At 37.2% G+C, this 12,770-nt stretch overlaps 1 protein-coding gene across 1 annotated transcript in view; it reads left to right on the top strand.

Annotated features, from left to right (window-relative positions):
- Nucleotides 1-12,770, top strand: part of ADAMTS20 (ADAM metallopeptidase with thrombospondin type 1 motif 20) — a 212,665-nt gene that overhangs the window by 18,242 nt on the left and 181,653 nt on the right. The window contains exon 3 of the mRNA XM_023182839.2: nucleotides 297-456. Within this exon, the coding sequence (XP_023038607.1) occupies nucleotides 297-456 (160 nt within the window). The remainder of the gene's footprint in view (nucleotides 1-296; nucleotides 457-12,770) is intronic.

Below are 12,770 nucleotides of genomic sequence, written 5' to 3'. Positions count from 1 at the left end.
TATTCTAAACACTTTTTCCATTTTGATGCTTTTGTCTATGCTGTTCTTTGTGCCTGGAATGCCTGTCACTTAGCTTGGCCTGTTGGAATAGTATCCAGTCTTCATGATTTTATACATAGGAGTGGAGAGAGAAAAGTGACCCATGGAAGGGAAACTTTTTATGCTCAGATGGTGGTTCTTAGTGAACAGACTCCTTGCTGTTTTGCTTCTGTCTGCTCATTTAACCTGTGGCACTATGTGTTTTTTCTTCTTGGCGACTGTTAGGAAAATTTCATTTTTGTTTCCTTTATTTTCAGACGGGAACATTTAAAGGACATGATGGTGAATATTTCTTAGAACCTATAATGAAGGCAGATGGGAATGAGTATGAAGATGGTCACAACAAGCCACATCTTATATACAGACAAGAATTAAATAACTCTTTTCTGCAGACTCTGAAGTATTGCAATGTGTCAGGTAAACTGTGAAATAAAACTTTTTTCAGCTAAATAGTAATACTATTTAAATCTTTTTATAGGTTATAATTTACATATTCCCTTCAATATTTTATTTATTTTTAATTAATTTTTAAAATTGAGAAATAAAAATTGCATATGTTTAGCATGTACAGCATGTTGGTTTGAAGTATGTATACATTGTGGAATGGTTTAATCAAACTAATTAACATATGCATTAACTCACATCCTTATTTTTCTTTTTTTTTTTTTTGTAGTGAGAACACTTAAAACCTACTCTTAGCAGTTTTCAAGAATACAATACACTACATTGTTATTAAGTATAGTCACCATGCACAGTACAGTGGCCTATTCCTCTTATCTAACTGACGTTTTATGCCCTTTGACCAACATCTTTCCTTACCCCCTGCAACTGCAGCTCTGGTAACCAGCATTCCACTCTTTACATCTATGAGTTCAACTCTTTTAGATTCCACATATAAATGAGGTCATGTGATATTTCTTAAATATTGAAGGACATGGTCTTTTAAACAATATTTTCACCTGTGCAGATGCATTAGAGATTTTTCTGTCTGTAGATAACTTTTTTGTAGTGAACTAAATTTGAATCCCAAAAGTTTTTCAGTATATGAGATTTGTAGCAAATAATCATATAGAAAAATTTTTACTTCAATCTTTTAGTCACATTAGTATTATTTAATTTTTTTTCAGCAGGATTTCAGATGAAAAAATAATTCCTGAACCTAAGTAACAGTAAAAATACATTGCTCAATTTTGCATGGTTTAAACTTTATATGAAATGGAAACATATTGTATATAGTTTTCTGTGACTTATCCTTTTTGCTCAGTATTGTTTCTGGGGTTCATTTATTTTGGTGCATGTAGGAACAGTTCATTTATTTTTATTGTTGTACAACATTCCATTGTTTGAGGGTAACACAGTTCATATATCAATTTTCCTGTTGAGCTTTTGGGCTGTTTGCTGTTTTTTGGTGTTAGAAGCAATGTTTCTGTGAATATTCCTGCCCCCATCTCCTGTTTTTGAGAGTTTCTCCAGGATATATGCATGGATACTAGACAATTCCACACTGTTTTACAAAGTGATTTTTAAATCAATATTATAGTTTCACCAATCTATGAGAGAGGTATATTTTCATCATTTTTTTTCTGTAAAATTTAGACTACTGAAGATCTACAGTAGATTAGAATCTAAGAAGCATAGATTTCTACAGAGTATATCTGTGGATGGTAAAATACTTACATATTGTATAAAAGTTGTATTTATTAAGAGTTGTGTCCATATAGGTTCACGTATCTTCACTATTTGTAGAATGACATGCAATGATATGATGGAGAAAAGGCACCTGCAGTTACCATCAAAGTACAAAATTTAGACAAAAGAGTGGGATTAGCAAGGATTTATTTGAGATCGTAGGTGTCCATAAACTACAGTTCCAAACACTGTGATGCCATCTGTTTTAGGATATAATGATATGTAGGCCTTTGATGGTTTTCCCTGGGAATGCACTTCTTAACCTTTAGAGTGGTTCTCACTGTGTCTAAGGCCATGTTTTAAATCTATTGACATAATAGATGCCTTTCTTATGCTTTTAATATGAGCATAAGGGTTGCATTTTTATGGCTTCAAAGAAAACACAAATGGGTACAGCTTCACAATAGAATTCTGCAGAGGGAGCTTATACTTGTTCTGATCTACGATTCAAGAGCAGCTTGTTTAATGAATTGTTTAGCTTCTTAGGAAGAAAACCACAAAGTAACATTCTGAATACATAAATGCTTCACATAATTTGGAAGATTTTGCATTCACAAACAAGAATATAATTCAAGGAAAGCTAGCCTTTTTTTTGTTAAACTGTTTTATACTAAAGACTTATTAGAAAGCTACAAATAAAAAGCAAATGGAAAGCTATGTGATTTCATTTTCTTTTAATCATAAAATACTTTTTTCCTACAATATTTATCTAATAAAATGTAAAAGGTAGTATCCTTTTCAATTCTTAAATCACCTCCAATTTTAGGTACAATTAGCATATAGATTTTTAATCACTAATAAAGGCAATTAATTAGTGACCTAAAAATTAGCTAATAAATACTCATTTTTTTTTAGTAAAAGTGGAGCATTGCAAATGCAATTAAAATGATCTAAAGCATTTTTTTTCTTCCCTCAGTTCACACATTGTTGTTTAGAAATACTTCGAGGTTTTATATATTCTTTTTAAAAGTTTTAATAGCTTTTGGGGTACTAGTGGTTTTTGGTTACATGGATGATATTTTAGTGCAGTCATCACCCAGGTAGTGTACCTTGTACCTGATATGTAGATTTTTATTCCACACCCACCTTCTACCCTCCCACTTCTGAGTCTCCAAAGTCCATTATATCATCTGTATGCCTTTGCATACTCACAGCGTAGCTCCCACTTACAAGTGAGAACATATGGTATTTGGTTTGTCATTCCTGAATTACTTCACTTAGAATGATGGCCCCCAGCTCCATCCAACTTGCTGCAAAGGACATTATTTGATGCCTTTTTATGGCTGACTGGTATTCCATGGTGTATATATACCACATTTTCTTTATCCGCATGTTGGTTAGCGGGCACATAGGTTGATTTCATATCTTTGCGACTGTGAATTTGACTGCAATAAACATATGTGTGCATGTGTCTTTTTCATATAATGATTTCTTTTCCATTGGGTAGATGTCCAGTCATCATATTTGCTGGATCAATTGGTGGATCTACTTTTAGTTCTTTAAGGAATCTCCATACAGGTTTCTATAGAGGTTGTACTAATTTATATTCCCACCAGAAGTGTATCAGCATTCCCCTTTCACCACATCCATGCCAACATCTATTGTTTTTTGACTTTTTAATAATGGCCATTCTTACAGGAGCAAGGTAGTATCCCATTGTGGTTTTAATTTGCATTTCCCTGATGATTAGTGATGTTAAGCACTTTTCCATATGTTTGACCATTTATATATCTTCTTTTGAGAACTGTCTATTCATGTCCTTTGTACACTTTTTAATGGAAGTATTTGCTTTTTTCTTGCTGATTTATTTTAGTTTCTTGTAGATTTTGGATACCAGTCTTTTGTCAGATCCATAGTTTGCAAATATTTTCTCCCATTCTCTGAGTTGTCTGTTTACTCTGATGATTATTTCTTTTGCTGTGCAGAAGCTTTTAAATTATTAAAGTTCCATTTGTTTTTGTTTTTGTCATGTTTGCTTTTTGGGTCTTAGTCATAAATTCTTTGCCTAGGCTAATGTCCAGAAGAGTTTTCCCTAGGGTTTCTTCTAGGATTTTTATGGTTTCAGGTCTTAGATTTAAGACTTTAATCCAACTTGAGTTGATTTTTGTACGAGGTGAGAGATAGGGATCCAGTTTCATTCTTCTACAGGTGGCTATCCAAGTCTCCCACCATTTATTAAACAGGGTACCCATTTTCCAATTTATGTAGTATGCTTTGTCAAAGATCAGTTAGTTGTAAGTATTTGGCTTTATTTGTAGATTCTCTATTCTGTTCCATTGGTCTATGTGCCTACTTTTATACCAGTACCATACTGTTTTGGTTACTATAACCTTGTAGTATAATTTGAAGTTGGATATATATTGCCTCCAGATTTGTTTTTGTTTGTTTGTTTGTTTTGCTTAGGATTGACTTGGCTATTGGAGTCCTTTTTAGTTCCATATGAATTTTAGGATTTTTTCCTAATTCTTTGAAAAATGATTTTGGTATTTTGATAGGAATTGCATTGTATCTGTAGATTGCTTTTGGCAATATGGTCATTTTCAGGATATTTCCCAGTCCATGAGCATGGGATGTATTTCTGTTTGTTTTTTATTCATCTATGCTTTCTTTCAGCAGTGTTTTGTAGTACCTGTTGAGATCTTTCACCTCCTTGGTTAAGTGTATTTCTAGGTATTTTATTTTATTTTTTGCAGCTATTGTATAAGAGATTGAGTTCTTGATTTGGCTCTCAGCTTGACTGTTTTTGGTGTATAGCAGTACTACTGGTTTGTGTATGTTGATTTTATAACCTCAGACTTTACTGAATTTGTTTATTTTTTATTTTTATTTATTATTTTTTAAAATTTAGATTTCTTTTTTTCACTTTTTTTTTTTTAACACTTTGTGTTCTAGGGTACACGTGCACAATGTGCAAGTTTGTTACATATGTATACATGTGCCATGTTGGTGTGCTGCCCCCATTAATTCGTCATTTACATTAGGTATATCTCCTAATGCCGTCCCTCCCCCCCTCCCCTGACCCCACAACAGGCCCCGGTGTGTGATGTTCCCCTTCCTGTGTCCAAGTGTTCTCATTGTTCAATTCCCACCTATGAGTGAGAACATGCGGTGTTTGTTTTTCCGTTCTTGCGATAGTTTGCTGAGAATGATGGTTTCCAGCTGCATCCATGTCCCTACAAAGGACATGAACTCATCCTTTTTCATGGCTGCATAGTATTCCATGGTGTATATGTGCCACATTTTCTTAATCCAGTCTGTCATTGATGGACATTTATTTGGGTTGGTTCCAAGTCTTGAATTTGTTTATTAAATCTAGGAGTCTTTTGGAGTACTGTTTAGTCTTTTCTAGGTATATGATCATATCATTGGTAAAGAGAGATAGTTTCACTTCCTCTTCCAATTTGGATGCCTTTATTTCTTTCTCTTGCCTGATTGTTTTGCCTAGGATTTCCAGTATTATGTTGAGTAGAAGTGGTAAAAGTGGGCATCCTTGCCTTGTTCCTGTTCTCAGGGGGAATGCTTTCAACTTTTTCCCATTCAGTGTTAGGTTTGCTGTAAGTTTGTTAAATGTGGCTTTTATTATTTTGAGGTATGTTCCTTCTATGCCTAGTTTGTTGAGGGATTTTATCAAAAAGAGATGCTGGATTTTTTCCAAATCCTTTTTCTACATCTATTGAGATCACATGGTTTTTGTTTCTAATTCTGTTTATGTGATATATTACCTTTATTACCTGTGTACATTAAACCATCCCTGGATCGTTGTGATGAAACCCACTTGATTATGGTGTATTATCTTTTTGATGTCTTTTTAGATTTGGTTAGCTAGGACTTTGTTGAGGATTTTTGCTTCTATTTTTATCAGGGATATTGGTCTGTATTTTTTTTGTTGTTGTTGTTATGTCATTTCCTGGTTTTGGTATCAGAGTGATACTGACTTCACAGGATAATTAGGGAGGATTCTCTGTTTCTCAGTCTTTTGAAATAGTTTTAGTAGGATTGGTACCAGTTCTTCTGTGAATATTTGGTAGAATTCAACTGTGAATCTCTCTGGCCCTGGGCTTGTTGTTGTTGTTTGCAATTTTAAAAATTACTGATTCATTCTTTCTGCATGTTATTGGTCTGTGTAGGGTTTTTATTTCTTCCTGATTTACTCTCGGATGGTTGTATGGTTCCAGGAATTTATCTGTTTTCTCTGGGCTTTCTAGTTTGTGTGCATACAGGTATTCATAGTAATCTTGAATGATATTTGTATTTCTGTGGCATCAGTTGTAATGTCCCTAGTTTCATTTCTAATTGAGCTTGTTTGAATCTTCTCTCTTCTTTTCTTGGATAATCTCACTAATGGTCTATCAAGTTTGTTTATCTTTTCAAAGAACCAGCTTTTTGTTTCATTGATTTTTTTGGTATTGTTTTTGTGGTTTCAATTTCATTCGGTTCTGCTCTGAACTTTTTGTTTATTATCTTCTGCTAGCTTTGGATTTAGTTTGTTCTTATTTCTCTAGTTCCTTGAGGTGTATATTAGATTGTTAACTTGTGATCTCTCAGACTTTTTGATGTACAAATTTAGTGCAATAAACATTCCTCTTAGAACTACTTTTGCCCTGTCCCCAAAATTTTGATAACTGTGTCACTATTATCATTCATTTTAAATAGTTTATGAATTTCCGTCTTGATTTCATTGTTAACCTAAAAATCATTCAGGAACAGATTGTTTAATTTCCATGTATTTGTGTAGTTTTGGGGGTTCCTTTTGGAGTTGATTTCTTGTTTTACTTCACTGTGGTCTGAGATGGTATTTGATATGATTCCTTTTTTTTTTTTTTTTTTGAGACGGAGTCTTACTCTGTCACTCAGGCTGGAGTGCAGTAGCACGATCTTGGATCACTGCAAGCTCTGACTCCCGGGTTCATGCCATTCTCTGGCCTCAGCCTCCCAAGTAGCTGGGACTACAGGCACCCACCACCATGCCCAACTAATTTCTTTTTGTATTTTTAGTGGAGACGGGGTTTCACTGTGTTAGCCAGGATGGTCTCGATTTCCTGACCTCGTGATCCACCTGCCTCGGCCTCCCAAAGTGCTGGGATTACAGGCATGAGCCACCGTGCCCAGCCGATACGATTCCTGTTTTTAAAAATTTATTGAGATTTGTTTTGTGGCCTACCATATGGTCTATCTTAGAAAATGTTCCATGTGCTGATGAGAAGAATGTGTCTCCTGCAGTTTTGGGGTAGAATATTCTGTACATATATCTTAGATTCCTTTGTTCTAGAGTGTACTTTAAGCCTAGTGTTTCTGTGTTGACTTACTGTCTTGATGATCTGTCTAGTGCTGTCAGTGGAGTATTGAATTCCCCCATTATTATTATGTTGCTGTCTATCTCATTTCTCAGGTCTAGTAGTAATTGTTTTATGAGTCTGGGAGCTCCAGTGTTAGGTGCATATAATTCACGATTGTAATTTCTTCCTGTTAGATTGATCCTTTTATCATTATATAATGACCTTCTTTGACTTTTTTTCTTTTTTCACTGTTGCTGCTTTAAAATCTGTTTTATCTGATACAAGACTAACAACTGCTCACTTTTGGTTTCCATTTGCATTCAGTGTATTTTTCCACCTCTTTACCTTGAGTTTATATGAATCCTTAGGTGTTAGGTGACTGTCTTGAAGACAGTAGATATTTGGTTTGTGATTTGTAAAAATCCATTCTGTCCATGTGTTTCTTTTAAGTGGAGAATTTAGGCCGTTTACGTTCAGCCGTATTATAGAGATATGAGATACTGTTCCATTCATCATGTTAATTGTTACCTAGATATTTTTTTCATTGTGTAATTTTTTCATAGGCTCTGTGAGTATTATGCTTTCAAGAGATTCTATTTTGGTGCATATAAAGCTTTTGTTTCAAGATTTAGAACTTTCAGCATTCATTGTAAGGATGGTCTGGTAGTAAATTCCTTCAGCATTTGTTTGTCTGAAAATGATTTTATTTCCTCTTCATTTATGAAACTTAATTTTGCTGGATACGAAATTGTTAACTGACAGTTGTCCTGTTTAAAGAGGCTAAAGCTAAAACCTCAAATCCCTTCTTGCTTGCAAGGTTTCTGCTGAGAAGTCTACTGTTAGTCTGATAGGATTTCCTTTATAGGTTCCCAGATGCTTTTGTCTCATAGCTCTTAGAATTCTTTCTTTCATGTTTACTCTAGACAGCCTGATGACTATATGCCCTGATGATGACCTTTTTGCAATAAGTCAGGAGTGCTTTGAGTTTCTTGTATTTGGACATCCAAATCTCTAGTAAGGCCTGGGAAGTTTTCCTCAATTATTTTCTCAAATAAAATTTCAAAAGTTTTTGCTTTCTCTTCTCACTCATAAACACCAATTATTCTTAGGTTTGGCTGTTTTACATAATCCCAGACTTGGATTGTTTAATATAATCTTAGAAGCTTTGTTCATTTCTTTTAATTATTTTTTTGCTTCATTTTTGTCAGATTAGATTATTTTGAAAGCCTTGCCTTTGAGTTCTGAAATACTTCCTTGTAATTGTTCTAGTCGGTTGTTAAAAGTTTCTACTGCATTTTGTAATTCCCTAAGCATGTCTTTCATTTCTAGAAGTCTGATAGGATTTCCTTTATAGGTTCCCAGATGCTTTTGGTTGGTTTTTCTTTGATATCTATCTCTGTAGAATTTTTTCCACTCATATCTTGAATTGTTTTTTAAATTTCTTTATGTTCGTTTTCACCTTTCTCTGGTGTCTTCTTGAGTAGCTAAATAGTTAACATTTTGAATTCTTTATCTGGCGTTTCAAAGATTTTATCTTGATCCGGATCCATTGCTGGTTGGCTAGTGTGTTCTTTTGCGTGTTTTATAGAGCCTTGTTTTGTCATATTACCAGAATTATTTTTCTGGTTCCTTCTCATTTGGGTAGAATATTTCTTCTAATTATTCTTGAATTTATTTTTGATTTGATTGTGTTTTTTTTTTAATTTATTTTTTTCCATCTTAAGTGTGTGACTTCAATGTTTATAGTTTACTGTAGTGCAATTAGGCTCTTGTTGCTTTCAGGGGTGAAGCCTCTGTATGAGTTCCTTGACTATAGAGAGTGATAGCTTTCTCAGATGCTGGTTGTAGCAATGTGCTCAGTGTTTGAACAAGTTCACTGTGTCCTATAGGGTTGGAATGGCAGAGGTCTCTTGAAGCTTATCTTATTCCCCCATGGTGTTTACTTTATTTATTTTTTCCCAGAATTTTATTTACTAGGTTGAATATTCAAGCCAGTAAGGGAAGGGCCCATAAGTAAAAACCAGCTGTGGCTAAAGTAGGTGAGTAAATGCAATATCCAATGGTGGGCAGAGGGCCCATCCTTGACAGATGTGGCTGGGGAAGCTCTCAGTGAAATGCATTGAAGTTTTATCAGACAGAAAGGCCAGAGCCACTTCAGCTCCCCTGCCAGGTCAGCAGGAAAGCTATCCACTTCCCAGACACAATCCTGACCCAGTGTTCCAGCTGTTCAGATTAGGCAGGCAGCTCTTTAATCTGCAGGGATATTGATGTTCCAGGTAGAGAGGAATTTGGACTCTACCTCCCTTGTAAACCTGCACCTGGGGAGTATTCTTCCTCTGGGGATGCAGCCACCCTGAAGAGTTCCAGAAAGGCTGGTTATAGGTGTACTCATGCCAAACTCCTATGGGAAAAGCCTCAGTTGTGACTGCAGTGGTGGATAAGGGGGAAAAGAAATCTCTGTCTTCAAGACCTTTCACAAGCACTAGGGCTACCTGAGGGTTGGGGTAGAGCTGCAGACTTTCCCTGCTAAACCCAATACTGCAACTGTGCCTCTGCTAATATAAACTTGCCACCGGCAGAAAGGTCTGGAACTCAAGACCTGCTATCTGGGTTCTTTTGTCCCATGGGCTGTTCCCTTGATGTGGTGCATTCCCTCTTCCTCTAGGAGTAGGAATCCCTGAGAACCAGATTACTGGGAATGCTGTTGCACCTTTGAGTCTGGCTGCCAATGGGGCTGCAACACTCTCGGCTAGTGCTGGGGAACATCCGCAGTAAATCCAATGGTGTGACCTGTCCTCAAGTCTCCCAGCAGTGGGTACCAGCACCAGCTCTGATGGGAGTGGCAAGGGAGTGACATAGACTGTGAGATTCCTTGGTTGTCGATAGCTTTAATGTGCTGACTTGCTCAAAAGCCAGTTGTGGTAGTAATGAATTGATCCCATTAATTACTGGACTGTTTGGACAGGCTCAGGGCCTCCTGATTAGCCAAGGTACTGCAGACTATGGTGATTTTTGCAGTCATGTGCAAGTTAACTCCTTTCTGGGCACAATGTTTACTTGCAGATGCTGTAACAGACTGTGTCAGTTGGCCTCTAGCCAGGAGGTGGCGCTTGCAGGATAGCACCAGCTACAGTAGCAGTGGTGGGATTTATGCTTGCCTTAAGTTACCCAGGGGAGGTACTCTGGTTTCTCAGGCGATGTATGGGGCCATAAAGCTCCCCAAAGTGTCTGTCCTTTGTGTTAAGCTACCAGGGTGGTGGTGGGGGGAGGGGGATGCTGGGGCATGGGCAAAGCCAGCTGGGGGCTGGGTCAGGCAAGTCCTTGCTCTGACTCTCTGAGTGTGGGGCAAGGAACAACCCCTCTAGGGGTCAAGGGGTAGGTCTCTGGTCACTGAGGAGATGGTCTCATGTTCCAGAGGAGAGCATAGCTGCCTCTGCTGCACAGAAGTGTTCACCCAGGGAGCAGGGAGTAGCAGGCAGCAGTAAGCCCCACCCAGCTCCTGTGCACTTGGCAAAGTAGATCTCAAAGCCACATTTTTTTCTGCTAGCAGCAGCAAGCTAAATTCTAGGGCATCTGAGCTCAGAACTCAACAGCAGCTTTCAAGCCACATCCCTCCTAGGTTGCCTGCACAGCTGGGGTACCCAACTCCTGCACTCTTTCCATTTGCCCCCTATCCCCACCTGGTTCTGACCAAGGGAGTTCTTCCCCGCTTGAGGTTATATCACAAAACTCATTTGGGAACTTTTTTTAACCTATGACCACTGCCTGAGTTAATTGGCAGACTTCCATGAGGTCCCCTGGGAGACAAAATAAGGAATGGCTTCCGCCGTTCTGCATGGAGACTGGGAATGCATGCAAGAGTCTTTCCACTGCCTTTCCTACTTTCATATTCCTTTCCTTAAATCAGTTCCAGCTCTGGGTATGGTTAAGGCCTTGCCCTGTGACCTGGATTCCCAGGTTTCCTGGTGGGGGTGTATTTCCTGTGTCTCCCCCTCGCACACTCTCGGGACCGAATGTCTTATATATTCTAATGGATGAACCTTCAGGAGGTTCACCAGAGAATCCTTTAAATAGGTGGGCCTACAGATTTAGCACATGAGACAAAGTGATTAAATGGAAAAGGAAAAGTGATATCTTTTTCTGATACAGTATTTCTGTTGATAGTTTTAATTCATTATGACCCTAAAATATTACAATTCATGGTGGTTTCAGCCTTGAACAAAATTGTTTCCAAGGTCAAAGTTCACTGTGTGCCTCAAGGTCATACAACTTACATTTGGTAAACCTAGTCACTGTGGATGCCAGGCTCTCAAATGGATGTCAGATATATTCTAAATAAAGTCCTGTGGAAATGGTAAAGGAAGCAAATGAAAAACCCATGAAATGAACAAACACCAACAAAAAACCCCACAAACATCACCATCAAACAAAACTATACAAAATAAATAAACCCAAGTGAGGAAGGACCCTAAAAAGATTCACAGGAATGAAAAAAAGCCTCTGAATTCTGTTACGTGTAGTTCTGCTATGGCTTGTGTCTAAGGGCAGATCACAATCGGTCTGTGTTCCTCTGGAGACCTCATTAGTTTTGCTTCACTTCCTCTATCACCCACTCTGTCCCTCTAATCTCAGTGTCATGGGTTAGGATGCAAAGGATTTGTAGAGCAATAAAACAGATGACTGGATGGAAGTGAAAATGAAATGTCTTTAGATGGTGACATGCTTTGGCTCTGTGTCCCCACCCAAAGCTCACCTTGGCCTGTAATCCCCATAATACCTGTGGGTCAAGGGTGGGACCAGATGGGGGTAATTGGATCATGGAAGTGGTTTCTCTTATGCTGTTCTCATGATAATGAGTGGGTCTCATGAGAACTGATGGTTTTGTAAGTGTCTGGCATTTCCTGTTTGCACTTCTTCCTGCTGCCTTGTGATTAAGGTGCCTTGCTTCCCCACTTCACTTTCTGCCATGATCCTAAGTTTCCTGAGCCATGATGCACTGAGTCAATTAAACCTCTTTCCTTTATAAATTACCCAGCCTCAGGTATTTCTTCATAGCAGCGTGAGAGCAAACTAATACAGCTGGGTTTTAAGATGATGTCAGTCAGCTTTAAATTTCTGTGCTTTTCCTGAAAGTTTTCTAAATTTATTTATTCTTACAGTCTTTGAGTACCTAATGTTACAAAATTTATAAAGATTGGTTAGAACAGGGCTGTAGCCAAGACGGAATGTGGCATTTGTATCTTCTAAGTCCTGCTGCGTGTAGAAAGAGTAACCCATTTACTATATCAGGAGAGTAAGGTGCAGGTGTGTGTGTAGTCTGGGGAGGCTGGCAAGGTGCACAGAGACTAGTTATGAAAGAACTTTAAGGATTTTGTTGCTTATCCCATAGGCATTGGGGAAAGACAAAGAAAATTAAAGCAGAGATATTATCAAAAATATTTTAAAACAGATATTATATAAGTTGCTTTAAAAAATAGTTGTATTAGTTGCTATGGCAGCTTTTAAAAAATATGTAATTTTGGCTTTGAATGATAAGAGACTGAAGGTGGGGAGACTGAATTAAAGAAAAAAGCCACCTTATCAACAAAGGATTTAAGATAATTAAATCCTTTGCTTACATAAAGAAGTAAATTGAAGATAATTTCCTGAAAACATTTTTATCAACTTTGAAGAGACGTTTATATTATTTTTTGTGAGTAAGCTATTTGGAAAATATTTTTGTGAATGCATGAGAACTGCCTTTTTAATAAAATTATATACAGATTA

This window comes from Piliocolobus tephrosceles, chromosome 10 (genome assembly GCF_002776525.5).
Source record: "Piliocolobus tephrosceles isolate RC106 chromosome 10, ASM277652v3, whole genome shotgun sequence".
Classification (NCBI taxonomy): Eukaryota; Metazoa; Chordata; class Mammalia; order Primates; family Cercopithecidae; genus Piliocolobus; species Piliocolobus tephrosceles.
Note: the sequence above shows the minus strand (reverse complement) of the source record. Positions and strands in the feature narration are given on the sequence as shown.